Here is a 27286-nt window from a genome sequence, read left to right as displayed (position 1 = left end):
CTGGAAAATATTCTTGAAGACTTTTTAAAAAATTTTTATTTATTTATATTTATTTTTGGCTGTGTTGGGTCTTCATTTCTGTGCTAGGGCTTTCTCTAGTTGCGGCGAGCGGGGGCCACGCTTCATCGTGGTGCGCGGGCCTCTCACTGTCGCGGCCTCTCTTGTTGTGGAGCACAAGCTCCAGACGCGCAGGCTCAGTAGTTGTGGCTCGCGGGCCTAGTTGCTCTGCGGCATGTGGGATCTTCCCAGACCAGGGCTCGAACCCGTGTCCCCTGCATTGGCAGGCAGATTCTCAACCACTGCGCCACCAGGGAAGCCGTTGAAGACTTCTTAATTGCCTTTCATTACTAAGGTATTCTGTTACACTTGTCACTGTTGATTATTCACTCTGCCAAGGAATCAACGGACTCCTCAGGCTTTCCTCCAAATTTCAGTGTCCTTCCTGGATCCTCTACTTTTCACATTTAGCCCTCCTCTCTTTTCATGCATTATTTTCTCCATATGAGATCTCATCAATCCCCTGCTTTTAGTTTCCAGCTACACTTTTAACTCCTATATCAGCACACCATATATCTTCCCCTGTGAAATGCAGGTATCTTTGCTCTTATGGCCCAGATGTAGCTCCCAACTCTTTATCTTAGTAAGTGGTATCACTTAGTCTATTTAGTTAGCTAAACAGAAATCTGAGAATCCTAGATCATCTCTTCCCTCATCACCCACATGTAATCAATTACTAAGTCCTAAATCTCTGTCCTCTTAATCCTCTCTGCAATTGTCTGTTATAAGGTTTTGATCCTTATCAACTTTTTCTTGGACTGTAGTCAACAGCTTCAACTGCTAACTCTCTATACATCTCTTTTCTGCTTTAAATCACCTTCTAAATGGCATCAGAATGATCCAGAAAGAAAGAACAAGTTCTCGAGCATGAAAAACCCATGACTTAACCCATGCTCACCTTTCTAACCTCACATTCTGCTATTCCCTGCCAAACTGCACATAGTTCTCAAATGCACCTTGCTGTTTTACATGTTTATGCTTTTTTAGTATTCAACCACATACCATAGCTAATTTGGGAGTGGCAATAAGCAAGTTAATGTATGCAAACTATCTCCATGATTATTCAAAAAAGAAGTCCAATGTTTTTATTTTTTATTCAGTGCTTTAATGCCCCAAACAAAGTTTCTAGCTGGATTACTCAAAACTAAGGAAAGAGGATGTGGACTGGGTGTAGTTAAACTGGACACATACAAACCGTTTAAAGTGGGAGGTCTTAAGGGCTCTCCTTATTACTTTATCACTTAATGCTACCACTGGGAGGTGAAAGATCTTTACAATATATTTTAATATTGTATCCTAATCTTCTCTTTATATATATTTCCCTGAGTAGTCTTAAGCTCCTGACAAGTTTTGAGTCTTATCTTCCTAACCCCCAAATCCAGTTGAAAGTCTAGTAGATAAAATGCACACAGCAAACAAATGTTAGATGTTTGAATCAACAACCAAAGGAATTCTAAAACTACATTCATGAGACATCATGAAATAATTCTACCAAAATTCTTTAAAACCAAGGCATTCAAAAATTACATTTCAATGCTTTAAAACCAAGGCATTGAAAAACATTCTCAACAGGAATTCAAATAATAAGCTTGGGCTTCTTGGTAAGTTCAGTTTCCAAGTTCTATGTAATAAAGCAAGATTGGTGATTATAGTTGAAATTGGAAAGTTCCAAGTTGGTAAGTTACCTGACTACTCCAACTATACTAGGTACCTGGAAAGGATAATTCAAAAGGGAAATATTAACTAATTTTAAGAATTAGAAAGAAAAGGCCCTGGGCAGTAGATTTCTTATATTTCCATGAGTGTAGACATATTTCAACTAGAAAAATTCAGTCAGAATGACTATTTTGTCAATATAACCTGCCAATATACCATAGCCAACCAATAGTTAGAAATTCTGTTATAATTAATAATAACCAATGCAAATACAATACAAATAGTAGTCTCCACATGAAGAAATTATAGCAGTAATTGTGATCCATTTTTTCCCCCATTTCTATGGCCTTTAAAAAATTAAATTCAAACTGGTATAGGTCACTACATTTCTTATTCAATTTTAAAATATTTTCCGTATTTAACTGGCTTCTAACATATTTCTAAACAACAAACCTCAAATATTATGTACCAAACATTGAATTATATAAATAACCCAGGCCAAACTTTTTCAAAGCACCAAATTTACCCAGAAGGAATTCCATATTTCACCAGAAGAGGCTGAACACTATTACTATAAAACACTACCCAAAGTGGACGTCAGCAGCTTCAGGCTAAACATCTGTGTTACATTTCCGTAGCAGAATGCTTAACGTATCCATTATAAACCATCGTAAATCAAAACTGTAAAAGACAAAAATAAAAACTTACGGCTCCTTTGCAGTAAAGTCGTAACTTCCCGGATGGAGTGCGAACAATCACTGACATTCTTTTTCTAGCACTGAAAGAAAGAGGTTTTCCACAATGTGTCAGCGTAGTGAGAAGATACACCTATTTGTTTGTCACGTCTCACATATTTTAATACTCCCAGTGAAAAAATAAATTTGACCAAATGATGAGGCTGATCCTTCCACATACACAAACCATCCGCTGGGTGTATAGTTGAGTCCTTTGAAAGTTACATTATGTTTTTTAAGGCACCAGGGTACCATCTGCTTCCCTAGAGGAATAATTTACAAAATAGCTCCCTAGAAACCTGCAAGAGTTAGTATCCACCAGGATAAAGGAGAGTTCTAGTTCAATGTTTTCAGATTTAAAAAATATTTAAGCCAGTATCTTTTTCGATGAATTATTAAAAAGGGAAATGATAATCAATTTTTTTTTGATATTCAAACATGGCTGATTTACCGTACTTCAAAGAAATTATCTTTTTTTGTCTATATGAACTTTTATAACTTTTTTTTTCACACACACACTGTATTTTATTTTTACAGGAGATAAATAAACTGACAACAAGCATTATAAGTGGATGACCACAACAAAAGCAACAATGATTGCAATTACCAAACACGAAACACTCTCATACTATGTCATAATATTGACATTCAGTCCAGGAATCGTCCATTGTAACAGCTCCTTTACTTTGCAATGAAAATTGATTTGTGTATTTTTTGCCTCTGAGTCCTTGTGGGATTTTTTTTTTTTTTTATTCAAACAGAAAGTCAGTTTTAAGTACACATCCAATCACACATAAAGGCAAACACTAGAACTTTAAAAACCCACTTAAGCCTTCATGACTATCATTTTTCAATGATTACTAGCAAACCACTGGCATCATGTAAAAAACCTAATTTATCTTGCAAACTCTAGTTAATGAGCACAAACAATTTAACATTATGTTGGCAATACAGACAGATAAAAATTGTTAGCCAAACATACAACATCTTTTAATGCATTAGCAAAGAGATTGCAAGTAACAGTGAACAGAGTAAACAGGTATGGCATTGCACACGATAAGCCTCACTTGGAACTAATTGTGTATAAGCATATTCTCTCCAGAAACCAGGGGTAAAAAAGACTTCTCAAGTGTCTGCGTCTATTTGTGTTACCTTATGACGTTCTGTGGCTAAAAAACTGAGATGAGTGCAATATAGCAGTTAGATTTGGTGTCATAGCATACAGCTGGAGTTTCCTCCAGAAATGTCTAGGAGTATTTAGTTCTCTCTTTCTCCATCTCTAATCCCCACTGTATTAATATCTCTGATCTTCATTCCTGTGCTTTAGGACTACATTTAATTGGGCCCCTTTTTGTAATCACATACAGGTATTCTATCTCAGCCCTTCATGATTCATGTCTCTCTTAATGCAGCTTTGATGGCATGGTCCCAAACTCATCAACTTTCTTGCTCTTTTCTTCTCCTGGCAAAACTCCCAAATCTTGGGTGAACAGGAACCCTTTCTGTGGTCCATCAGGGTAAGTGGACATTGCGGGAGAAAAGTCACCCAGCCAGAGATTAGTAAACACATGGTCCCAACGTCACTGGGTGCTCCATGCTGCCTCGTCATCTACATTTCTCTAATAAGCTTGCTCTCTGTCTCCCCACAGGACTATAAGCACCTCTCCATTCCTCAAGTCTCCAATGTGCCCTTGTCATTCCTGACCCTCAGAATTTTTGCAGTCAGCTTGACGGAAGCCTCCAACAAGAAATCCCTATTCTTTCTGTCATTAAAACCTGCATATTTATCCACTGTGGACCATCCTCTGTCTTGTTTCTTGTTACCATGGAAGGAACACTTCCTTTCGTATCAGAGACCTTCCTTCCACATGCGCTGTGAATCTTCTCTCACCCTGCGTTCCTGGTCATCTCACTCCTAAAGCTGTGCTGCTCTCCCCTGAACTTGCATCTTCTCCTCCTGGAATGGATCCTTCTCATCAGCACTGAAACAGTTCTAGTCTCTCTCCTGAGAAACTCACCCCAAACCACCCTCCCCGCTAAGCCACACGCATCCCTTTTCAACGCTCTACTCCCCTTCACAGCTCAACTTCTCAAAACAGTTGCCATCCACAGTTCCCACTCATTCCCCAGTCACTCCCATCTTGCTTCTCTTTTCACCAGCTGTTGAATCTCTAAGTCCAACAACTACTTCCAGCTTTGTCTTACCTAACCTTGCAGCAGTCTCTGACACAGATGACCACTCCCTCCTGGAAATTATCCTCTTCCCTTGGCTTTATGCTCTTACACTCTCTTTCTCTAATCACAGAGCAGTTTCTTTTGCTAATTCCTCTTTGCTAATCAACCCTTAGAGTTACTCGTAGTTCAATCTTCAGCCTTTTTTGTTTCCCTTACTCTATTATTATTTTATATCCAGGAGATCCAACTCACGTTCATGGCTTTTAAATACCATTTACAGGCCAACGACTATCAAATTTATATTTCAGCCATAGGCTTCTATGTGTCAGGACTCTATAACCAGTTGCCTACCTGACATCTCTATGTATATATATCTCACTGGCATCTAAAACTTAATGATTCAAACATCTCAGCCTCAGCATCTATCCTGTATCCACCATTTGTGTAAACAGTACCTCCATCTACCCAGTCACTCATGCCAGGAACCCTAGCCCCTCCTCCTCTTTTCTCCTGCCGCATCCAATTCATACCAATGGCCCCCTGACATCCCTGCAAAGGGTATCTGCATTCTATCAACTTCACTTTATTTTCTCTACCATCATCCTAGTGTAAACCACTCATGTCTTTCAGAGATTATTTTAATACCCACACATTTACTTCTCTTACTTTTGTCCTTAAGCCTCCCCCATCACAGCATCCTGAAAGAGCTGCTAACTTTGCTTTATTTTCCTTCACACACTTACCACTTACATAGTGTTTCTAAGTGTGTGTTCGTAAACAAACATATCCAAATGCTAACTGATACACTATTTATAATATATTACAGACATAATACAAGTAGGCTTAGGAAAAACAGTCACTTTGATGTGGAAAAAAAAAAGATGGGGGATACACTTTGAGAATATTCTATGACAGTTAATCATCCAACTTCTTCTTATGCATTTTCCTTTGAGCCTTTCAGTGCATACAAGTGAAAAAAACCACAATGTTTAAATAATAAATTAGATCCCATTACTTTTGATATTAACCACTGGCATGTGGTCACTCCTAACCAAGACAGCAACAAATGTTGGCACAGAAAAGAAAATGCCTCTTTTAGTTAGTGTACAGACTTGCCTTATGTAGGAAAAAGTTCAAGAAAAAAAGTGGACACTTATTTCCTTGAACAGCAGCATTACGTCCTGGTTATGGCCTTGAAGATATTTTTAAGTGTCCCCTGAATGATGACACAATCTTTATAAACACCCTCTTGTCTGTAGCTGAGGTCATTTTGCCCCAAGAATGTAGGTTAGTTGGGAAACTACATAGTCACATGGGAATAAAGAGCCCAAAACTCATAGAGATATCACTGACCATAATGGAAGGCCTCTCTTATTTGACCTTAGGAAATAAAGTAAGTAAAATAATCCTTTTGCTTTCTGCCCTTGCCTACTACATGGGAACTGGTTTTATACCTAACAGAGAGATGGGTATCCCAAGACAATTAGATGTTATAATGAACACTTAATTAGAATGGTGGGTTCCTGACTCTGATTCATTTTCATGCTAAATAAATCTTGGCACCTCTAAGTATAACGATATTTCCAGATCACTGTCTTGGTCCTATACCCCCTACAGTTGTAATGCAGACAGTTATGTTCAAAAATATTTTTATATTGCCTCTAGGAGTAATGCCTTACAAGACTCTGAAGAGTGCTGTTTATGATTTACTTACAGATATGACAATTAAAAATTTCATTGAAGATTTTAATATTTGGTATAAATAAATTTAGTTAAATAAAAATGGAAGGAAATTTATGTCATACATACAAACCACAGAGCAGATGTTTTACCTGGTGAACTCCAAGACATTGAGCAATTCGTATCTTTCTTCCTGTCCCAGCTATGAAGAAAAGGAAAACTTGATTACATAGAGTTGGCATCTTTGGCTTCTTGGAAATAAACGCTAGTCATGAAATTTTAATGTAAAAAATGTCAACACAAACAAATTGTCCCTTCTGAAATACATCATCTTTAATTGAACTTACTAACTTTTCAAGTTAAGATGGAAGATTGAACATACACATTTAATTTTCATCCTTCCCAAAGCCCCATCAAAACTACAGAAAAAAAAAAAAAACACTTCAGAAAGAAACTTGCAATGGCAGGAAAATAAGAGAAGAGAAAATTGCACGAAAAATGTGGAAACCAGAAAAGAGATCAGTGAGAAACACATCCTTAGCAGATACAAGAAGTTTCAAAGCCTGCAGTAGCCATGGGAAAAGCTGAGAACCAACCCGATTTGTACCACATAATCCCTAAGAGGCTTAAGGAAGTGGAATAGCAGGTAGCTCTAGAACTGGGAGGAAAGAGAGGGGCCTAAAATGGGAGGACTGGGAAAGAGCTACTAGAAAAGCAGCTCTGGGCACTGGCTCTTCCTGCATACTGGCAGAAGACCGAGGCTTTGCTCTATGGAGGGTAAAACAGAGGCTCTTTCATCTAGAAATCGACTGGCACACTTGAAGATACAGCACTGTTATCACATTTGTACTAGAGGCTAGGCCACAATGACCCCAACCCACTTGGCCCCCTACCTTCTGGCAGTCAGACCTTTCCAGGTGGAAATCAGAAAATGAATCTCTGGGGAATTCACAAGACCAAGAGAAGCCCTAAAGGTACAGACAACCACGACTTCCCAAAGGAATCCCACCAGACCACCCCACAGTGAAGCCCAATGTTGACAAATACCCTCATGCTCAGAACTGCCATACCAGCTTTCAAGTTCTTCACTCTTAACCATGAGAAAACCAAAGATTAATAGATATTCAAGGACAGCTATTAACATGGATCATAGATACCCAAAACAAACAGATAAGAGCAATTTGGAGGAAAGAGAATTCAAAAAGAAAACATCCATGTCGGCCTGTGGAGTGTCAGGCTCTGGGTTTCTTGATGGAAATGAGGGGCTGGTGGACAGGTCCTGGATGCCTCTTCCCTCCATTTCAACACCAGAATGAAGTGGTTTGTCATATGCTTTCTATGGGCATTTTCTGTTGTCTCATTGGAACTGGATTACTGTGTCTTCCTGGTGGCATAAAACTTTTTGCAGTGTTTTATACCTTTGGAAATATTGCTGTACTCTCCGGTATATGCTTTTTAATGGCATTCATGAAGCAAAGGAAGAAAATGTTTGAAACAAAAAGATGGCTTGTACAATTGTTATGTTTTTGTGATTATTATTTAGGTCCTGTATACTGCTCTTTGGTGGCATAGGAGGAGACTGGCCTTATGATTCTGCATTTTGAAGCTCTTGTCAAAGATCTGGCACAGTCTATTATACATCCCATATGCAAGTGTTGCAGTAATTAAATGCTGTTCTTTTCTCCTCAGCGGAGAATGGGAAACTCTGGAAAAGAACATTGAAAGTTGATATTTAATTTTTGGTGAAGTATCATTTTCCCATTGCAATAATCAAAACAACTATAATGACAGCTTAAGACCACTTTATATTCCAGTAAAAACCATATGCTTATTTAAACTGTTAAATGCTTGTAATTGTTTAAAAAAGAAAACGTCAAAAAACTATCATTATTCCTCCCAGAGAAGAAACATAAGTACAACACCTGTGAAACAAGAACAGGGTACTATTGAAAAAACAATAAAAGCTTCTAGAAACTCAAAACATGATAGCAGAAATGAAAAGAAAATCAACAGAAGTCTGAGAAGATAACACGGAGGAAAACTTCCAAAAAGTAGAACAAAAAGGCAAAGACATGAAGAGCAGGACAGAAAAGTTAAAAGATGCGTTCAAGAATTCTAAAAAGAGAGAGCAGAGGAAAAAGAGGGAAGGAAAATGAATAGAATCATTCAAGAAAATTTTCCATAATGGAAGGATATTGATTTCCAAATGGAAAAGTGTCCACTCAGTGCCCAGTACAATGGGTTAAAATATCTCACTAAGGACACTGTCATGAAATTTCAGAACTTTTGGGACAAGGAACATCCCACAACCTTCCAGAGAGAGAGGGGTGGGCAAGTCACAAAGACTGGAGTCACAGTGGCTTCTGACTTCTCAATTAGGTGTACTGGAAGCCAGGAGACAGAGGAACAGTCAAAATTCTTCAGGAAACTGATTTCCACCCTGGAGTTCTACATTCAGCCAGACTACCAATTAAATAGAAAGATAGGATAAAAAATGTTTAGACTTGAAAGGACTAAACAAAACAAAACAAAAAACCAAATAACCTTCCATGCACCTTTTCTCAAGAAGCCAATAAAGAATGTGTTCCACGATAACAAGAGTAAGCCAAGAACAAAGAAAATATGGGATCCAGGAAACAGAAAATCTAACACAGAAGAGAGGTAAAGAAAGTCCCCAGGGAGACAGGAAAGCGATTCCTCCTGACAACCACGAGTAAGACTGAACTGTCCACCAGGGCAGCTTGGAGCCCTGAGTCAGGAGCTAAGTTTACTTAAGGCTGTCACTACTGTGACTTCCGATTCTCTAATAACACCTTTTCAATAGGATGAAATTGACAGAAAATGTGTTCTATCAACACCAGCCAGTTTACTAAGAAAGAAGTTTTGACTTACAGGAAATAGAAAGTCCAAAACAGGAGACAATCAAAAGGAATTCCAAGTGCCAGAGAAGCAGGCAAAACTGGCCCAGACCAAGGAGAATGGAGGACTTCTGGAGGGATGTCTCAGGGAAACAACTACCCACTGGCAGATTATCTGGTATAATTGTACCAATAAAAGTGCACTAAGAAGGTATGGAACAATTAGTAGTAGGTAGAAAGTCAAGCAATTGGAAAAAAGACAAGAGATTCATGTTTAGAAAATAAAGAAAAAAAATTTATTTTCAGGAGATAATTTTGTATCTGGACAGACAATATTAAAAAAAAGAAAATAGGGACTTCCCTGGTGGTGCAGTGGTTAAGAATCCGCCTGCCAACGCAGGGGACACGGGTTTGAGCCCTGGTTCAGGAAGATCCCACATGCCACGGAGCAACTAAGTCCGTGCACCACAACTACTGAGCCTGCGCTCTAGAGCCCACGAGCCACAACTACTGAGCCCATGTGCCACAACTACTGAAGCCCAGGCGCCTAGAGCCCGTGCTCCACAAGAGAAGTCACCGCAATGGGAAGCCCGTGCACCACAACGAAGAGTAGCCCCTGCTCGCCGCAACTAGAGAAAGCCTGCACGCAGCAACGAAGACCCAATGCAGCCAAAAATTAAAAAAAAAAAAAAAAAAAAAAAAGAGTATGCATTCCTCTGTGTCTGATTTTTTTTTCCCAGTATAATGTTTCTGAGACTTATTAAGGCTCTTGATGAATCAATATTTTACTCTTTTCTATTGTTTAGCTATTCCATTGTATATTACAATTTGTTCATCCATTCGCCTAGTAATGGATATTTGATTTGTTTCTAGTTTTTGGCTACTCTGAATTCAGCTGCTATGAACATTCCATGACACATCTCTCTGTGGACACATGCTTTCACTTCTCCTGGTTAAGTATGAGTAAAACTGCTGGGCTGGGTACATGTTTACCTGTGTTGGAAAACTCTAAAAGGATTTCCAAAGGGATTGTACCATCTTACACGTCTACTAGCAAAAACAGGTGATCTACTTGCTCTGCGTTTTCGTTCACATTCGGTGCTGCCAATGTTTTTAATTTTACCTTTTGTGTGGGTATGCAGTAGTATCTCATTGAGACTTTAATTTGCATTTCCCTGATGACTGATGATGTGTTCTCACGTGCTTGGCCATCTGTATATCTTCTTTCGTGAAATGTTTGTTCAAGTCTTTTGCCCATTTAAAAATCTGGGTCCAAATACTAGCTTCACCAAATACTGTAATATAATTATAGTACTATTGGGAAGGGATGGTGAGTCAAGAGAAATAACTCCTCATTTAATATAACTGAATAGAAAGTCAGTAGATATGTCTAAAATTGAAGAATCAATACATATATCATTCATCAAACATTAAAAAATATATATAAGATGTGTAAATGTCTGAAGAAATAGCTAAAAGAATAGAAAGTTTTTGCTTCTGGGGAGGAGAACTAGAGTTGGGAACCTCTATTCTATTTTGAGCTTCTTTGGTATTATTTTATCTTTGAAGCTAAGCATATGTATTACTTTGATAAAAAAACAGACTTAAAAATAAATAACTTACTGAATCTATAATCACTGAGTCAGGTGTTCTTCCAGTGAAAACAAAATTCAGTTGCTTGGCTGCTCTGACCAAGGCTCCTTCATCTGTTTTAGGAAAATAGGACAAAGCAAATATACAGTGAAAAAAAAATTACCCCAAATACCAGAGAAAGACACTATTGCAATCTAATTTTCTGCTTAATTTTAAAAAGAATTAAAATTCTTTTTATTCTGGCTCCTTTTACTGAAATCCACTTCTTTTAAAATTGTATGACAATGCCAAAGGAATGAGTAGAATGATCTTAAGAATCTGAGACACATATAGACCCCAGAGTCATATTTCTGAAGATTAAGTCTCACTGTTAGCCAAACATACCTAAGAAGGATAATTAAATAAACCCCTTGGTCCAGCATATTCTCTGGAAAACTTTTCTCAAAATGAATGATGCATAAAAAAATGAGGAAATCCTACATTTGCCAACAACATGGATAGACATGAAGGCATCATGCTAAGTGAAGCAAGCCAGACAGAGAGAGAAAAATACTGTATGATCTCACTTATTTGTGAGATCTAAAGGGAAAAAAAAGAAAACAAACCCCAAACTCATAGAAAAAGAGATCAGATGTGGTTAGCAGAGGTGGAGGGTGGGAGAAGGGGCAACTGGAGAAAGGTGATCGAAAGGTGATCGAAAGGTACAAATTTCCAGTTATAAGATAAATAAGTCCTAGAGATACAGTGATATATGTAAATTATTTCTTAATAAAACTGGAAAAAATGAATGGCATGAAATTGCCTTAAGTTTTATCCTTTTCTTCCTAAAATGTTTAATGTAGAGAAACTAATACTATTAATGTTGAGGGGTCAGTTTAAATGGATATAAATGAACTGATGCTTTGTTGTATTATATATTATTTACTTACATCACCCTGTTACATCAGACCTTCTTGTTTCTTAGGGAAGGGTGTGGGATAAAACATTCACATAGTTTCTATCTTAATGATATGAGATGTATCTTATGGATTTTAGGAATTTGGTACATTCTACAAGGGAGCAGGTGCTGGTTGATAATACAGTTTAAAACACTTATTAAAAAAGTTCCCCAAAGTGTGTTCATTCTTTCCTGAAATCTTACAATCATCAAATTGACTATTTACCCAATTTTTCATTGAAAATAAGCCTAAGTATTAAATAATGATAACTGTGCTAATACATATTTTATGGAATCCCTTCAAATGTGTAAAACTTTTCTCATCCAAATAAATACATAATAAACGAACTCCTTGATTATCATCTCCAAGAGAAGACCGCAAAATTGGTATTCTAAAATGCGCACTATTTAAGCAAACAGATCTTCCTTTTCCTGCCTGCTTATGTGCAAAAACAGTTTATGACTAACAGTTTATTCTTAGTTATTTATAAAGAAGGGAGAATTTACTATGTGTATATATAAAGTACCAGTTTTTTTTACTTGTGTGAATTTTGTTATTCAAATTTACATGTAATTTATGTCATATAACAAATATTACACAAAGTTATATATTTTAAAATATATATATTTAATTTTGAAAGCCAAGGTTTATCTAATTAGTAAATAAAATTTGTAATCTGAAAAACATAACTTGTTTATTTTACTTCCTCAAATTAAATTTTTCTGAACAATCTCAAATTTCGGAACAATTTTCCAGCAAGAAATACATCACAATTGCTTCATTTGTACCTGGAGATGCTGCCTGGTAAATAATCTTATCACCTTCCCGCTCTGGTACTGCTGTGTGACAAACCGCCATCATTGTAAGAAATTCACATATTATAGGTGCAGTTGGCTGTAAGAAATAAACACATAATTTAGCCACTTTCGTTTAAACATTTGACACTAATGATAGTAATACTACTTCATGCATATTTACTAAGAGTGCAGCTGTTAAATATTGAAGGTGTGGAAGTCAAGAAGCCAAAAACTATTATGAAGAAAAAATATTTTTAACTAAAATCATTCATTCTTGCACCCTCTCATTCCTTTTCTAAACATTTATATAAGACCACTTTGTCTTGTTAAATAGAAACTGTACAGCGAAAAAGGCAGATATGGTTGAATCTTGTTATTAAGGACGGGAAAGAAATTCTAAAATGTTCATTTACCTGGTTCTAATTCCTGATCAGATCTATATTTTAGGCATCTACTCTTACTGTGGTTCCACTACTTTGGGCTGAGGTGACGGTGGAGGGGATTCCTCTGTAAGGTTTGTCTTCTCTTTTTGCAAAAATGGCAACCGTAACCTGATACACGTTTTACTAAATAAAAAAGGATTGATTGAGAAGTCCTTTGTACAATGGACTCTCATGGCCTGAGGAAGACAAGATCCTTTCTGCAAGAAAGCAGTCAGATTTTTAAAATTAAACATCTTCTTGTCTGGTTCCTGATGAAGAAAAATGTCATTCGAATTAATAAAGGAAAAATATTCCTCTATGCTCTTGGACCAAAAAAGTGAAATGACTGGAAAGGTAAATCAGTACATTACTTGAAAAAAAACTGTGTTAAGCCTCAAAGAGCAGACAAAACAGACAAGGTCCCTGATATGTGAAGCTTTGACTAGTGGGGAAAACAGAACATAAATAGTACGCAAGCATTATTTATTTATAGTGTGAAAAGAGCTTCAAAGGATAAATGTGCAAATGTCATATAATATGATATAGGCCAGTCTGTGGTTGTTCTCATGACAATGTGATTTTTAAGCTGCTGAAGTTTTAGCCTCATGAAGAACTAAGCACAGTTTTCCAACAAGCAGGTATCACACATGACTGAAAAGGTCCTAAAGGAAGAAAGAATGAAGTGTGTTTGAGAAAATAAAAGAAAGCCAGTGTAGCCTGAGGAGAAAGAAAGGAAGGGTAGCTCCACGTGAGGCCGAAGACTTAGGCAGGGGCTGGACCATGTAACTTTGTAAGTTGAGAGGGAAGCCCTCTGGCATGGTTTTAAACAGGAGAGTGATGGGACTTGATTTACATTTGCATCATTCCAGCTGCCACGTGCAACAAGAACTGGAGGGGGTAAAAACGGAAACAAGGAGAATGGTTAGGAGGCTGCTGTAATCCACCTGGAGGATACCAGTAGTCTGGACTGAGGTAGAGAAAGTGAGAATGAAGTGAAGAAGACATTTAGGATATATTACAGAAAGTCATATTGACAAGGGCTTAGTGACTCATTACAGATCTGGAGATGGAGGGGAGGGAGGTATCAAAAGCAACCCTAAGTTCCTAGAATGAGTAATAAGACAGTTAGTTGATGGTGCAATTTACTGAACCTGAGAACACAAGAGGGAAGAGGTGGGCCTAGGTCTAGATTTTGTGCATCTGGAAGCTCATGCTTTGTTGAAGGCAAAAATAACCACATGAACACATTGCTAGGGCCCTGCCCAGGGGCAGAGGTGGTAAGTCCATCAGTGCTAGGAAGGGACTAGGTTTTGGGGTGATGAGCATGAGTTCAAGTTCTGACACATTGAGCTTGAAGCGATTGTGAGAAAAAATTGGGGGTTTAAACTTAGGAGACCATATCATTTGATCGGATGGAATTTTAGTTAAGTATCAGTAACTTTCATAAGTGGAATGTTCACATTGGGTGGCAGATGTCCGAAGTTCTTATTGTATAGATTTAGCACTGGCCAGTAATTCTGAGCAGGAAATTCATTTCTACAGATGTTTTGAAATTGTTAATAATGAGTTGTTTCATACAAATAGAGCTCTAGAATTAATATATAATATTTTTAAAAAACAGAATGTTGATTAATGACAATTGTTAAAACTAAATTTCTAACAACCATGAATTCATGTTGGCCAAGTAAAAAGAATTTAGAGATAACAGATTTTGCTAATTATTAGAAATGATCATGAAACTAAAAAAAGGAATATTTAAACATGGAAGATAATTCAGAGAAACACTCATTAGTTTTCATTTATTAATGAAAAGATAATAGTATTATGTTGCTTACATGATTATTTTGGAGGTTTTCCAGCAATGATGAATCACTAAATGTTTTTTCATCTCCAAACTGTGAGCTCTGCCTAAAGGGGAAAAAAATTGGAGCAAACTTGGTTCATTTATACAAGCCCACTGATCTGTTTGTAAGTTACTATTTTTTTAAATTTTTGAATTTTATTTTATTTATTTTTTTATACAGCAGGTTCTTATTAGTCATCCATTTTATACACATCAGTGTATACATGTCAATCCCAATCTCCCAATTCATTCCACCCCCACCCCCACCAGCCACTTTCCCTGCTTGGTGTCCATGTAAGTTACTTTTAAAATAAATCATTATGCCTGCAAACTCTTAATAGATTAAATATAATTTAGTCTGCACTTCTAAATAAGACATCACAGATTTCATGACTGAATCATAAAATATGTTCAAACATTTTAAAATGTGAAAGTCTTTTGCAGTGTAATGAGTCTTTTACAGTTCATTTTCCTGGGGTAAAATTATGTTGTAGTCACATGAAATTCAAAAAAATTAATTTAAAAAAAGTAACAAAACTGCTGAAATACCTGGAATTGAAATTTTCTACTTCCAAAATTTTTCCAAGTTTAAAAATTTTTGAGAATTAATGGAGGTATTATAAAAAATAATATCCTTTTACTTTAGCCATGAGAAATTATTTGAAGTGACTAATACCACATGATTATCATATGAAACTAAAATATGAATAAACTGTTTACATATTTCATCAATATCTATCTATCACTAACAAATACCTGATATATTTATGTACATATCACATTTACTCTGTATATAAGGAGAACAAACCATAAAAGTGCATGGGGTTTTGTGTTGTGGTTGTCTTCAGATCAGCAAACATGTACTCCATATGAAACAAATCAAATCAGAATTGCCTCTATAACCTAGCTATTACTAGTCTCATAGCCATGCGATTTAATATCAAAATGCTGAGATTCGAAGGAAGGACAAGTAACATTTACGTGGAAGTGTCAAACCCCAAAGTATACTTTTCAATGTTCAGTGAAAATATATAGATCTAAAGCTTTTGTGCACAGATGGAAATATCAGAAATCGCTGAGGAAAAAATAACATGTTCAATACTAAATAATTGTAATCCAGAAAGCTTTTAGTCACAGTTTTTACAGGTTACAAAGAGTATTATCAGTGTCAGTGTCCCAAATATCAAGAGTTTCATATTTTAAAGCCAGCTGCTTGAAAGGAAGGAGAAATCATTAAAAAAAAAAAAGAATGTGAAATAACTGAACATAAACCATATTGTCAATATATGTATTTTACCCATAAACCAAAGAAGGAAGTTAGAGTGTTTATAGTAAAATATGTCTTTATTTACATGTAATAGTCTGGTCTATTAATTCTCAAAATTATAATATAATTCAGCTTTATTAGCATGTAGTAGATCAGAATTTTCAAAAACATCAGTGGGAGGTAGAATAAACACATTATGTTTTATTATTATTACTACTACTATTATTTCTCCTCCTCTAGTTTTAAAGATGAAAGGAAAAAAATCCAAGAACTTTTAAACAACTTATCAGTGGGTGGACAGAAAAAAATTAACATACATTTCTCCTCCAAGTAATTATCATTTCTTAAAAATAGTTAATTATTCAAGTCTCTATAAAATTTCCCTATTATTTATAAAATGTATTATTAATAGTTCTTAGTTATACTTTCTCACTTATTATTAGATAATAATTATTGAAATGTCAAGGAATATTCACAGTAACATCTTTCATGTGGAGATCTATTTTCCCTCTAAAGAATTCCAGGCTAAAAGCCTTTATAAATCTGAAGATATGTCTTATTAATCTCACCAGTAATTCTTTCATTTCATAAATCACAACACAATTGATAAAACTTGCAAATGTATTTATAACAAATAACACTAGATATGCAGTTGAAATATTTATTAATACATGGACACATCCTGCCCTCTATTCATCAGTGAAGCCTTCTGACAAGGATAATGCTAAATAACTCTTCTTCCAGGAAGCAGCTTCCTTTCCAGGATCATAAAAACCATCAGCAATTCATCTGCTAATCACATAGCCTGGGTTGGATAACTCAGGCATGGAGCTCTCACTACCCCTCTCCAAAATCTCACAAAATGTTCACTTTTAGTAAAAGTAAACAGATAAAATTAGGAAGCTCGAGTCATTGCAAAATAAGGACCAACTGCATTAAATGTAAAATAGTTTTAACTGTTAGTTGACAAAGCTATATGAATCTGGAAACTGCTCACAAATAAAAGTGCAAGCCAACACCTACATTTTGTTAAAATTTTCCATAGAAGTTTTCAAGTGACACTTTGCCTCAAAAGGAGACAAAGAAATTATGGTGTTTTGCAAAAAGTAATAAGGCAGGAGTTGTAACATTAAGGTAAAGAGAAAACTGAGCAGTTAACCCACAATGTCATATAATTTGCAGCTTCTTGTAGGCTGATTTAAAAGCTATGATACATTGTAAATAATTATTTCCTGACCATCCTAATATGAAGAATCTATTTTTATAGCAATAAAAATTGAGAAGATTCAGAATTTTATGAATAAATATAAATTAGAATAAATATGGCCTAATGAGTATTAGTTAATTTCTTTTTTTTTTTTTTCCCTTGGCCGTGCTGAGGGGCATGTGGGATCTTAGTTGCCTGACCAGGGATTGAACCCTTGCCCACTGCATTGGAAGTGCGGAGTCTTAACCACTGGACCGCCAGGGAAGTCCAGTATTAGTTAATTTCACACATGACAGTGTGGACTATGAAATCATGTCAACAAGAGAGTCATCAGAAAAAAAGGAAAAAAGCTCAAGCCATACCTTTTACCTTAAACCAATGGGTGAATGACTTAATAAAAGTACTAAAGTGAAAAATAATTATTTTTAACTAAGTTAAAAAATAACTTAGGAGTAGAAAAGGCCTGTATTATACATGATTCAGAAAACAAAACAAATTAAAAGATCTGACTGTATAAAGCTAAAACATTTCTGCATAGCAAAAACTATTGCAAGCTAAGTCAAAAGTCAAATGACAAACTGGGAAAAAAAAATATTTCCAACACATATAATGAAGGTTATTTCACTTAAAATAAAAAGGACTCATAGAAACCAATAATAAAACAATCAACAATGCAGTAGAACAATGAGCAGAGGATATAAACACACAGTTCACAAAGAAGGAAATCCAAGTGGCTTTAAATACATTCAATTTTACCTCATAATGAGAGAAATGAGATTTAAATTTATGAATTTGGCAGAAATAAAGTTTGACAGCTCTGCTGCTATGATTATGGGAAAACAGTTAAACTATCTATCATTGGTGAGAATGAAAATTGGTGCAATTTCTAAAAAGGGATATTGGCAATTTCTATCAAAATTTAAAATGCATGTAATCCTTTGATCCAGAAATTCCAGTTCTAAGAATTTACACTACCTGGTGCAAAATGCTGTACGACCAAATTCATTCTTTGCAGCACATTTTTAATAGCAAAAGATTAGAACTAACCCAAAGTTTATTAGGATTGTTGCTTAAAAACACTGTGGTACATCCACATAACAGAACGCTATACAAAAAATGGGAGGCTCTCCATGGACTATGGACAAATCTCAAAGATGCACTATCAAAGGAAAAGCTGGTACAAAACAGTATGTATAGTATGCTTCACTTTCTATAAAAATATGAGAGAAAAAAATACATGCATGTATATGGGTAGAGTAGATGTGGAAGGATACACCTGAAATTGGTTACATTGGCTGCCTTCAGGGGGGGAAATGGAGGTTAGAAGACAGGTAAGGGAGGGAAACCTTTCCCTCTTTATATCCTTTGAACTTGTAACATGTTAATGCATTATGAACTTAAAAAATAAATCAAATTTAAATTAAAAATAAAAAACCACAACAAAATCCATGTCAGAACAAAATCCAATCCTGTCAGCTGAAATATATACACATCCTACATACAAACTAAATGTATACCTTATATACATATACACGCTACACACATGCACACATGGGAAGACAAAGGCAGTCTGACTGCAAAGCACTGTTTTTTGAAAGGATCTATACCTTCTGCTTTTGAATGGTGCTACTGTTCCAAGTCAAAATTCCTTAAAGGGAGATTTTCAGAAATGAATTTGTTATTCAGTATCAGGTCCAGTCAAGTCCAAGAATATGAACAAGCGATTGAATTCAATTATAATATTTTTGTTAGACACTGGTTTTGACCAAAGTAATGAGATCTGCTTTTCTGTGTGGTTCAAAGTATTTCTGAAGGGAATTATAAAAGAGGAGTTCCAAAAACGTTTTGTGAAATGGTTGCTTCATTGGAATAAATAAATTACCTGTCAAAGTGACTACTTTGAAGACCAACACTAATTTGGATGTGTTAGATCTCATTATTATACAGTCACACCTGGAAGAATGTTTTAGTGAGCCTAACGATTGCAGCAGAATAAATAAATACCACTCATTCCATACATAATTACAGACCAAAATGAAATGAGAAAATAAGACCAGAAAATGGTACTATCCACTGAGACCGTGATAATACTAAAAACCACAGTGAAATGACTAAGCACAGAACACTTTAAGGTAATCCTCCTGCAGAATCACCCTCGCTAGCGCTTACTTAAGGAAAAACAACAACTATCAGAAAGAATAATGAGAAACCATACCAAATAGTTAAGAGAAAGTGAAATAATATGTTATTTGGGATTTGCCTCAAAGTAATAGTGAGGGGAAATATAGACGAATTGAAATTGGATTTGAGTACGTATTATGGAAGTGAGTGAATGAGTACATCTGTCTCCTTCTGTTTATGCTTGATATTTTCCACCAAAAAATTAGAAAAAGAAAAAAATGTAATGAAATATACAGTTTTGGAAAATAAGCGCATCTTAGGGCTGCGTGGATGTTGATAATAAGCAGATGTTTTTGTGCATTCCTCTAAATATTGATACTATCTGTCTAGAGAATGGTAGTTTTTTAATAGAAATGAACTAATCTATAAGGTCATATGTTAGCTGATGGTACTTGGCAATAATAAGAAACCCATACCAATTCTGGAGTAAGTGGCTACTGGCTGGGAAATGATTTCATCTCTGTAAAACTATTTATACTAATAGATTTAAGTGAGTAGAGCTACAGCCATCATCCAATTATTTTTAACGTCAAGAAAGTGTTTTTGAAACATTATAGATTTGCCTTCAAATTTGACTAAATGTAAATATGTTAAATAATCTACACACACTTAAGTGTTAACTGTTATGTGTTTTTTTTGTTTTTTTTTTTTGTTTTTTTTTTGTTTTGCGGTACTCGGGCCTCTCACTGTTGTGGCCTCTCCCGCTGCGGAGCACAGGCTCCGGACGCGCAGGCTCAGCGGCCATGGCTCACGGGCCCAGCCACTCTGCGGCATGTGGGATCCTCCCGGACCGGGGCATGAACCCGTGTCCCCTGCATTGGCAGGCGGACTCTCAACCACTGCGCCACCAGGGAAGCCCTGTTATGTGTTTTTTAACTTGGTATTTTTGTGGCAAATATGGTTCACGTAGGGTAGTAAAATATATATTACAGGCCACAGGTTTTATATGTGGAATCAATGAACTTCACATTGAAAGGGGAAGCTGCTGACTGTCAGACAAGAATAAACTTTCAGATTTTGGATTAATATAGTCAGCTACACTCTCCAGCTTATCCCTGAAGACGAGCAGCATGAAGATATGGCCAGGTACCTGGAGAGTAGGATTCAAACAGGATAACACTTTCAATCTTGGTTTCACTGGCAACATGAAACCAAGTGTATCAGATTAGGTAGATGCCAGATTTAGGATTGTGCTAAGTTGTGTCCCCCCGTGCTAACTTTTCTCAAGTCAGTCAAACTTTACTTGCTCTTTCTACCTTAACAAAACAAGAAAGAAAGAAAAAATAAAATAACAAATAGTAAGGATATCTTTTGCTCTAAAAGCAGATATTTTTGAAGCCTGTCGGATGTAATATAACCAGCACCTACTTCATAACCAGGCTGAGAGAGGTTTTAACTCTTTCTCCCATGTTTACTTGTTGTATACTTTGGGGCAAGTTACTTATTAGCTTCTTTGCCTAAATTTCACCAACTTTAGAATGGTCATGTCAATTTTAACTCCTCAAATATGTCTTGAAGATTGAGCGAGAAACACCAGAGCTAAACTTTCTGCGGGCTTACTATGTCCAGACACTATTCTAAGCACTTTAAAAACATAATTCACTTAATCTTCACGACCTCCCTATGATGTCTACATTCTACCAGATGAGGAATCACAGGCATAGAGGTTTGGTAATTGGTTCAAGGGCACCAGTAGGATCAGGATGTGAACTTCGGTTGTCAAAACCCGAAGTCTGTATCCTTGACAACTGTATAGGACCAAGGACACAACTAAAGTTCAAGTAGTATCTGTTCCTTCATCCTTGCTGCCTACAGGTAACTACTGGATAGATCGGGAAGCCAAGTATATATTTAAAATAAAGCTTACTTTATTAGAAAGTTGGCAAAAGCCTTCCCTTTTATTTTAAAAAAGTATCATTAATATCTAAGTTTATATGTAACTGCAAGTGGAATGGTACAAAAATTTATGAAAAAGCTGGCGTTTTTTAATTTGGAGTTACCTAGTTTAGAATATCAAATTTCCCAAAAGGGTGTTTTACAAAAAGAACTTGTTAAACAGATAAAATAACATCTTCTCTTTCCAATAGTGATAAAATCATGAAACCTCTATTGAAAGTACGATATTTTAAATGACCTGAATAAACAATTTTTAACATTTCCATCCAATCTTAAGAAAAATATGATGAAGGTAATTTCCTTCTCTTAATATGTGAGTTACCTTAGAAAAATATATATTAATCCTACACTCATGAACAGTGTTTAAAATTAATAGAATTATGTTAATTCTACAGAAAAGCAACAAGGTATAGTCAAAATTTTAACTACGTTCTCAAAAGATTAAATAAAAGGGAATATCTACATCATTAAACTCGAGTTACCCACCAACAGGAAGATGCTTTGGCACATTTAAAAAATACTAAAAATTATTTGGTTGTGGGTAGGTGTCAAAATGTATGATACTCCAAGCAATGAGCTTAAATATAATGATTCATCAGTTATCACATGAACAGCTGCTCTGTCATTAACCCTAGGTAGTATGAGGTTTACTGCAAATTGTTACTAAATTTCCACTTTACTGAAATAAAATCCAAGTTGAAAAATATGGCTGAATCATAAAATACATGTGTAATCTGAAAATAGAAATGTAACCACATATAAAGCCATGTTTTCTAGAGTTACCAGCATTAAAGGAACCTGTTTTCTGAAATTTCACTTGCCACCAAATCATGATAAATTATCAAAATAAACTTATGCCATTCTAAATAAAAATGTAAATCCATGGGGGGATTTTAAGGTAAGACAAAAAAACCCAATACATACTGAAATTAACCCTATAAAATGCTGTATTTAACAATTCTAAAAGTAATTCTATTCCAGTTAACTCTAGTCCTTGGCAGCATGGTTTTCCAACATTTGTTCCAGACATTTAATTTTAAAAAATGTTTATTTTCCAGCCTCTAAACAGATTTAGTAAATTAACAAAAATAAATGTAAAGGAAATTTTCCACTCTGTGGGTGTGTTTCAGTAGCAGTTTTTTGTAGCTCTGTAGAGTATGTAAATAGTGGCAGAAGGTGGCAGTGCTGAGCTAAAAAGAAAAAGAAAATTTCTCGAGCTGTAGCTGAATCTTAGGTAGTCCACAGCCCAGGGACTCTGAGTTGATCATTACGTATTTTATTACAGGTACATAGCTCTATAAAACTCTAGCAAGCCTAAACTTTGAAAGAAATGTTTATAAAATGACTAAAGGTTATTTGATAGGAAATCAGGGATATTCAACAGATTTTAAGGAATACTTTACAATGTTGTCACCCTGCCTGGTCAGTAATTTTTTCAAAAGTAGTGAAATGTGTCCAACAAAACAATAAAATGCAAACCTTTTAAGGGGATCTATGAGACAGAAAGGTCCATGCAGCTTACCATTCATCGGGAGAGCAGCCATAATCCTCAGGTTCAGGGACATGGCTTCAGAAAGCAAGAGGAGGGACAGAAAGAAAGGACAAAATAATCACAGAAAGGCTGGAAACATAAAAGCATGAATAAGGGAAGTACTGAGAGACAGATCTTGAAAAACTTAAGAAAATAAACTTTTAGTTAATTTTGAAAGAATGGCAGTTAGTACAGTAAGTATGATTTATGGTAACTAAGCAGATTTACAAAGTTATTCTTTAACTGGATAGTCAACTTGCTCCTTCACCATGAAATTTCTTGATTTTATGCAGAGAATTCAGTATTCAGTAGGAAATATGGAACTTAATAGTTTAAATATATGCTAAAGCCAATGGAAAATTAATCACATACTGCATAATCAGAATAAATGGTTTAATGAAACAAACATGTTAATACCTAAGAACACAAACTATCACACTGATAAAATCTGCCAAGTATTGAAAACATTCCAGAAGTAAAGCTGACTACCATGAGGGGATGGTTCTTTTTTTTTTTTTTTTTTTTTTTTTTGCGGTACGCGGGCCTCTCACTGTTGTGGTCTCTCCCGCTGCGGAGCACAGGCTCCAGACGCGCAGGCCCAGCGGCCATGGCTCACGGGCCCAGCCGCTCCGCAGCACGTGGGATCTTCCCGGACCGGGGCACGAACCCACGTCCCCTGCATCGGCAGGCGGACTCCCAACCACTGCGCCACCAGGGAAGCCCGAGGGGATGGTTCTTTAAAGAGTTATATTAAAGTAAAAATCAACTGCATTGGTATAACTAAAGGGGACCAAGCAAAAACACTGTGTCAAGGTTCTGCCAAGTCGCGCTGCTGTTGTACAGCAGCCCTGGATCTCATACCTGGAGAGGGGCTTGTACTTCTCAACTCAGGCAGCTTTTGAAAAGCCTCAGAGCTCAAGGCTTAGGGTCGCTCTCCCTGGGTGTGGTCCAGCCCTGGCAGATGCCGAGAGCTATTCAGAATGTGATGAGGTGAGCAGCAGGCGACTCACATTACCTGTTACTTATTCTGTCTGCATGAGTTTCCCCAAGATCATTGCTCCAGTGGCTCTGGTGTGTATGTTCTGTTTGGTTATTTGCCTTTGTGGGTCAGTGCTGTTATATCTGCCTTTGTGGGTCAGTGCTGTTATATCTGCTTGGTAAGTTCTTTAATTAAGCCAACTCATTCTTGATCTCAGCCTTAAGCATCACAGTCCCTGATCTCCCTGATTAGATCACCATCCTCCCTCACTCCCAATCACAGGCTTACACAGACCTTTGTACTGTGCTATGATTTTATATTTGTCTGTATGATTTCTTAACTATATCCATTAACCTCCAATTAGACTATAAACTTTAGGAGGACAGAAGCCATGTCAACTTTTGCTGACCATTAAATCTCCATCAGCTAACAAAGTGCTACATACATCTAAAGCACTTTGTTGAGGCATGTGAATGAACAAATGGTGTTTACCCAACTTTACCCACCAGTCATGGTGAGCAGTAAGATACATTTATTGGTTATAATATAGACCTTGGGACTAACTATTTTGATAATTGTGAGGTTTCTCATGGTGAACCTCTTCTCGGTGTTAAAGAAGTTGCTGATTCTTTCAGTAAACACTGCTAAACAAAATATTGTGAAATGAAACTACTCACATACTGTTTTCATATATAAATAAAGATTGCTTTTAGGAACATTTGGTTTTTACTTAAAGGGAAAATGTCAATGAAATGTTTTTAATACTGATTAAAATGACTTGCCCATACAAAAAATATTGTTTAGTTTGTTTCACAGAATCTTTTTTTTTAACCTTAGAGATTGTACTCAGTTCATCAGCTCATTCTAATAGTAAGATCTAAATCATCAACAAAGATAGTACTTAGGATTGTAGTCTAGAACAGTCACTGTATTGCAAATTCTAGCCACTAAACATAAAAGCCTCCTTACCTTTTCTGGCATTCAAGTAACTGTGATAAAACGGAATTATTCCCTATAGGAGGCAATTTGCTGAAATGATGCCTTAATAAATGTTTAACAGCAGAATTTCTAGTTTGTAATAAGTTAAATTACAAATATGACATCACTATTTACATTTAACTAAAAAAAAATCTAATGAAACATTCCAATAAGTTTAAGCATGGTGGCATTTCTGACAAAGTTGATCTCTACAAAATAATCATCATTGCTAGATATGTACAAATCTTATGTTATTGCCCATCATGAATCCAATTTAGGGCCAAGGTTATATGAAATGAGAGAAAACTTACTAAGACTAAATTTTGGAGCATTGTTTTACGTGTTAAATATTTTCTTCCTACAAGTCTATGGAATACACTGAACTAGGCAAAGACTGTACTGTCAAGAGACTTCAAGTCTTGCCCTTCATACTGCTAAAAGCCAACAGAAATCATCTTTGACTCTATGTAGGGTAAAAGGAGGCTTTATTTTCTTAAAAAATGCTTAAGAAGCATCAGCTCTGAAATCATTACCCCAAAGGCATTTGTTAATACATGAAAGTTTCTGTTATTTTCCTTTGTTTTGCTGTACCCTGAGGAGATAACCACCATACTTTCTTCTGCTGGAGCTGGAAGTGTACGCATGTAATATCTCCCCATGTTAAACAAGTGTTAAACACTCCTACAGGGGAGGCTGCACAGTATAACCATGTTATGGTTCCTATAACCAAAGAGTGCCCAGAGGAAATGCCAACAGAAAGGTAAGTTTTCAGTAATCACTCTTTCCTGTGGAGTTTGGCAGAATTAAGTAACAGCCACATGTCTCTCCTACTGTAACCACCTGAGTAGTCTGATGTCTCACCGTTTCTCCAAAGCTTTCATATATCAACAACTCTCTACAATGCTGACATTCCAGTTGTCCATCGGGAATGTTTAGGGGAGGGGATGTTGATAAAAACTCGGTCGGGGTTAAGGATCCTAAGAGCACATACACAACTTACTGGAAGTAGTTTAACAACTGGCTTCACTCAACAAGGCTCTTGGTATTCTTGAAAACATGACACATTATCCAAAGAAGAAACGTATTTCTGTTTTCACAGTTAAAAATTGCAAATAAAGGAATTCCTATTTTTAAATTTCTAAACATGTTAGAATTTTATACCTGAGAAAGAATCTTGGAGATCATCTGGTCTCACCACCCTCATTTTAAAGTGTTTGGAATATTTGAAAAGAATTGTCTAGGGTCACATGGTGAATTAATGACAAAGCTAGGACTACGACTCATGTCTTACAACTGCACATCAGTGTTAAGAGATGTGATTTTCCCAGGAGGAAATTTGTTTCGGTGCAAACTTAATCTAAATGATGACAATATTCAACTCTGGATACTACTTTAACATTTGCCAGTCTCAAACCCACCCTATCATAATACATAATACATAATTGTTAATGGCCATATCACCAATAGATACAGGAAGAACAATATTCTTTTACGGTAGTTATTCTTTACAACTACTGCTTGAAAGTGTTTAAGGACTTGTTCCAAGAGTAAGAAAAAATCTTATAAAATGCAAAAGAAAAGAACACCTAGGTATCATCCTAGTTTTCTGTTCTGATAAGTTCACAATCAATAATTACTAATTTGAAGAACTTGCTTATTCAACTGGACATTGGACAAATTAAAAAAGGATGTCAATTACCAAACAGAACCCTCTAAAAGTAATATTTATGAATGAATGCAGAATTTGTGTAAAAACAAACATCACCATAAATCTGTTAGCAAGTATAATACAACAAACTCTAGAATCACAGTAGGCCTTTCCTTCTCTCAGCTGGGATAACTGTGGGTCGAACATATAAATGCAAAATGTCAAAGATTATGGTTGAACCTCTCCTGCCCTGGCAGCAAAACGAAGAGGTCTGTAGCAACTGGGGGGAGGAGAGAAGAAGGCCTCTTTTGTCTAAGGGAACTGGGAGATCTTCAGATAAAAAGGGAAGATGCAAAATGGCATTCAGCCCTGGAAATAGTAAATAGGCTTCTTAAGTTAGCAGCCTGCCCTTACAGCGTAAAAAAGCCATTACGTCAAATGCCTTTTTAGCTTCATTTACCCACATAGTTTGAAGTCAATTTTAGTCATACTCTCTACTAACCCAAAGAACATCTGCCTCCATCTATTTCTCTTTGTAGACCCTGCATATGGGAGTAATCACATGCTTTTAGAATTTTTTACCAAGTGGTCGTTTATTTGGTTTTAAACAAAGGCATTTTCATAATTCAATACCCTATTTTTATAGTGGCTTACTGCTTAGAGACAGAGCATGAGTGGGGAAGGGGTGGGCACAAACCAGAAAACCCAAAAGCAAGTGCCCTTGCTTGCATGGTTAAGATACCAACATTTTACCAGTCTTACTTGTAGATAAAGATAGTTGGAAAATCTGATAGCAGGCCAAGGTCAGTCAGCCAGGATGATATTTCATCTTTTGAGCATGCCTTT

At 36.1% G+C, this 27286-nt stretch overlaps 1 protein-coding gene across 3 annotated transcripts in view; it reads right to left on the bottom strand.

Annotated features, from left to right (window-relative positions):
- ATP8A1 (ATPase phospholipid transporting 8A1) overlaps positions 1-27286 on the bottom strand; it is a 238085-nt gene that overhangs the window by 123991 nt on the left and 86808 nt on the right. For all 3 annotated transcript variants that reach the window (XM_029235506.1, XM_029235508.1, XM_029235507.1), the window contains 5 exons: positions 14746-14818; positions 12480-12585; positions 10784-10866; positions 6455-6504; positions 2422-2491 (listed from right to left, as the gene is read on the bottom strand). In XM_029235506.1, coding sequence (XP_029091339.1) covers positions 2422-2491; positions 6455-6504; positions 10784-10866; positions 12480-12585; positions 14746-14818 — 382 coding nt within the window. The remainder of the gene's footprint in view (positions 1-2421; positions 2492-6454; positions 6505-10783; positions 10867-12479; positions 12586-14745; positions 14819-27286) is intronic.

Source organism: Monodon monoceros, unplaced genomic scaffold (assembly GCF_005190385.1).
Source record: "Monodon monoceros isolate NGI ecotype Baffin Bay Population unplaced genomic scaffold, NGI_Narwhal_1 Super_Scaffold_20, whole genome shotgun sequence".
Classification (NCBI taxonomy): Eukaryota; Metazoa; Chordata; class Mammalia; order Artiodactyla; family Monodontidae; genus Monodon; species Monodon monoceros.
Note: the sequence above shows the minus strand (reverse complement) of the source record. Positions and strands in the feature narration are given on the sequence as shown.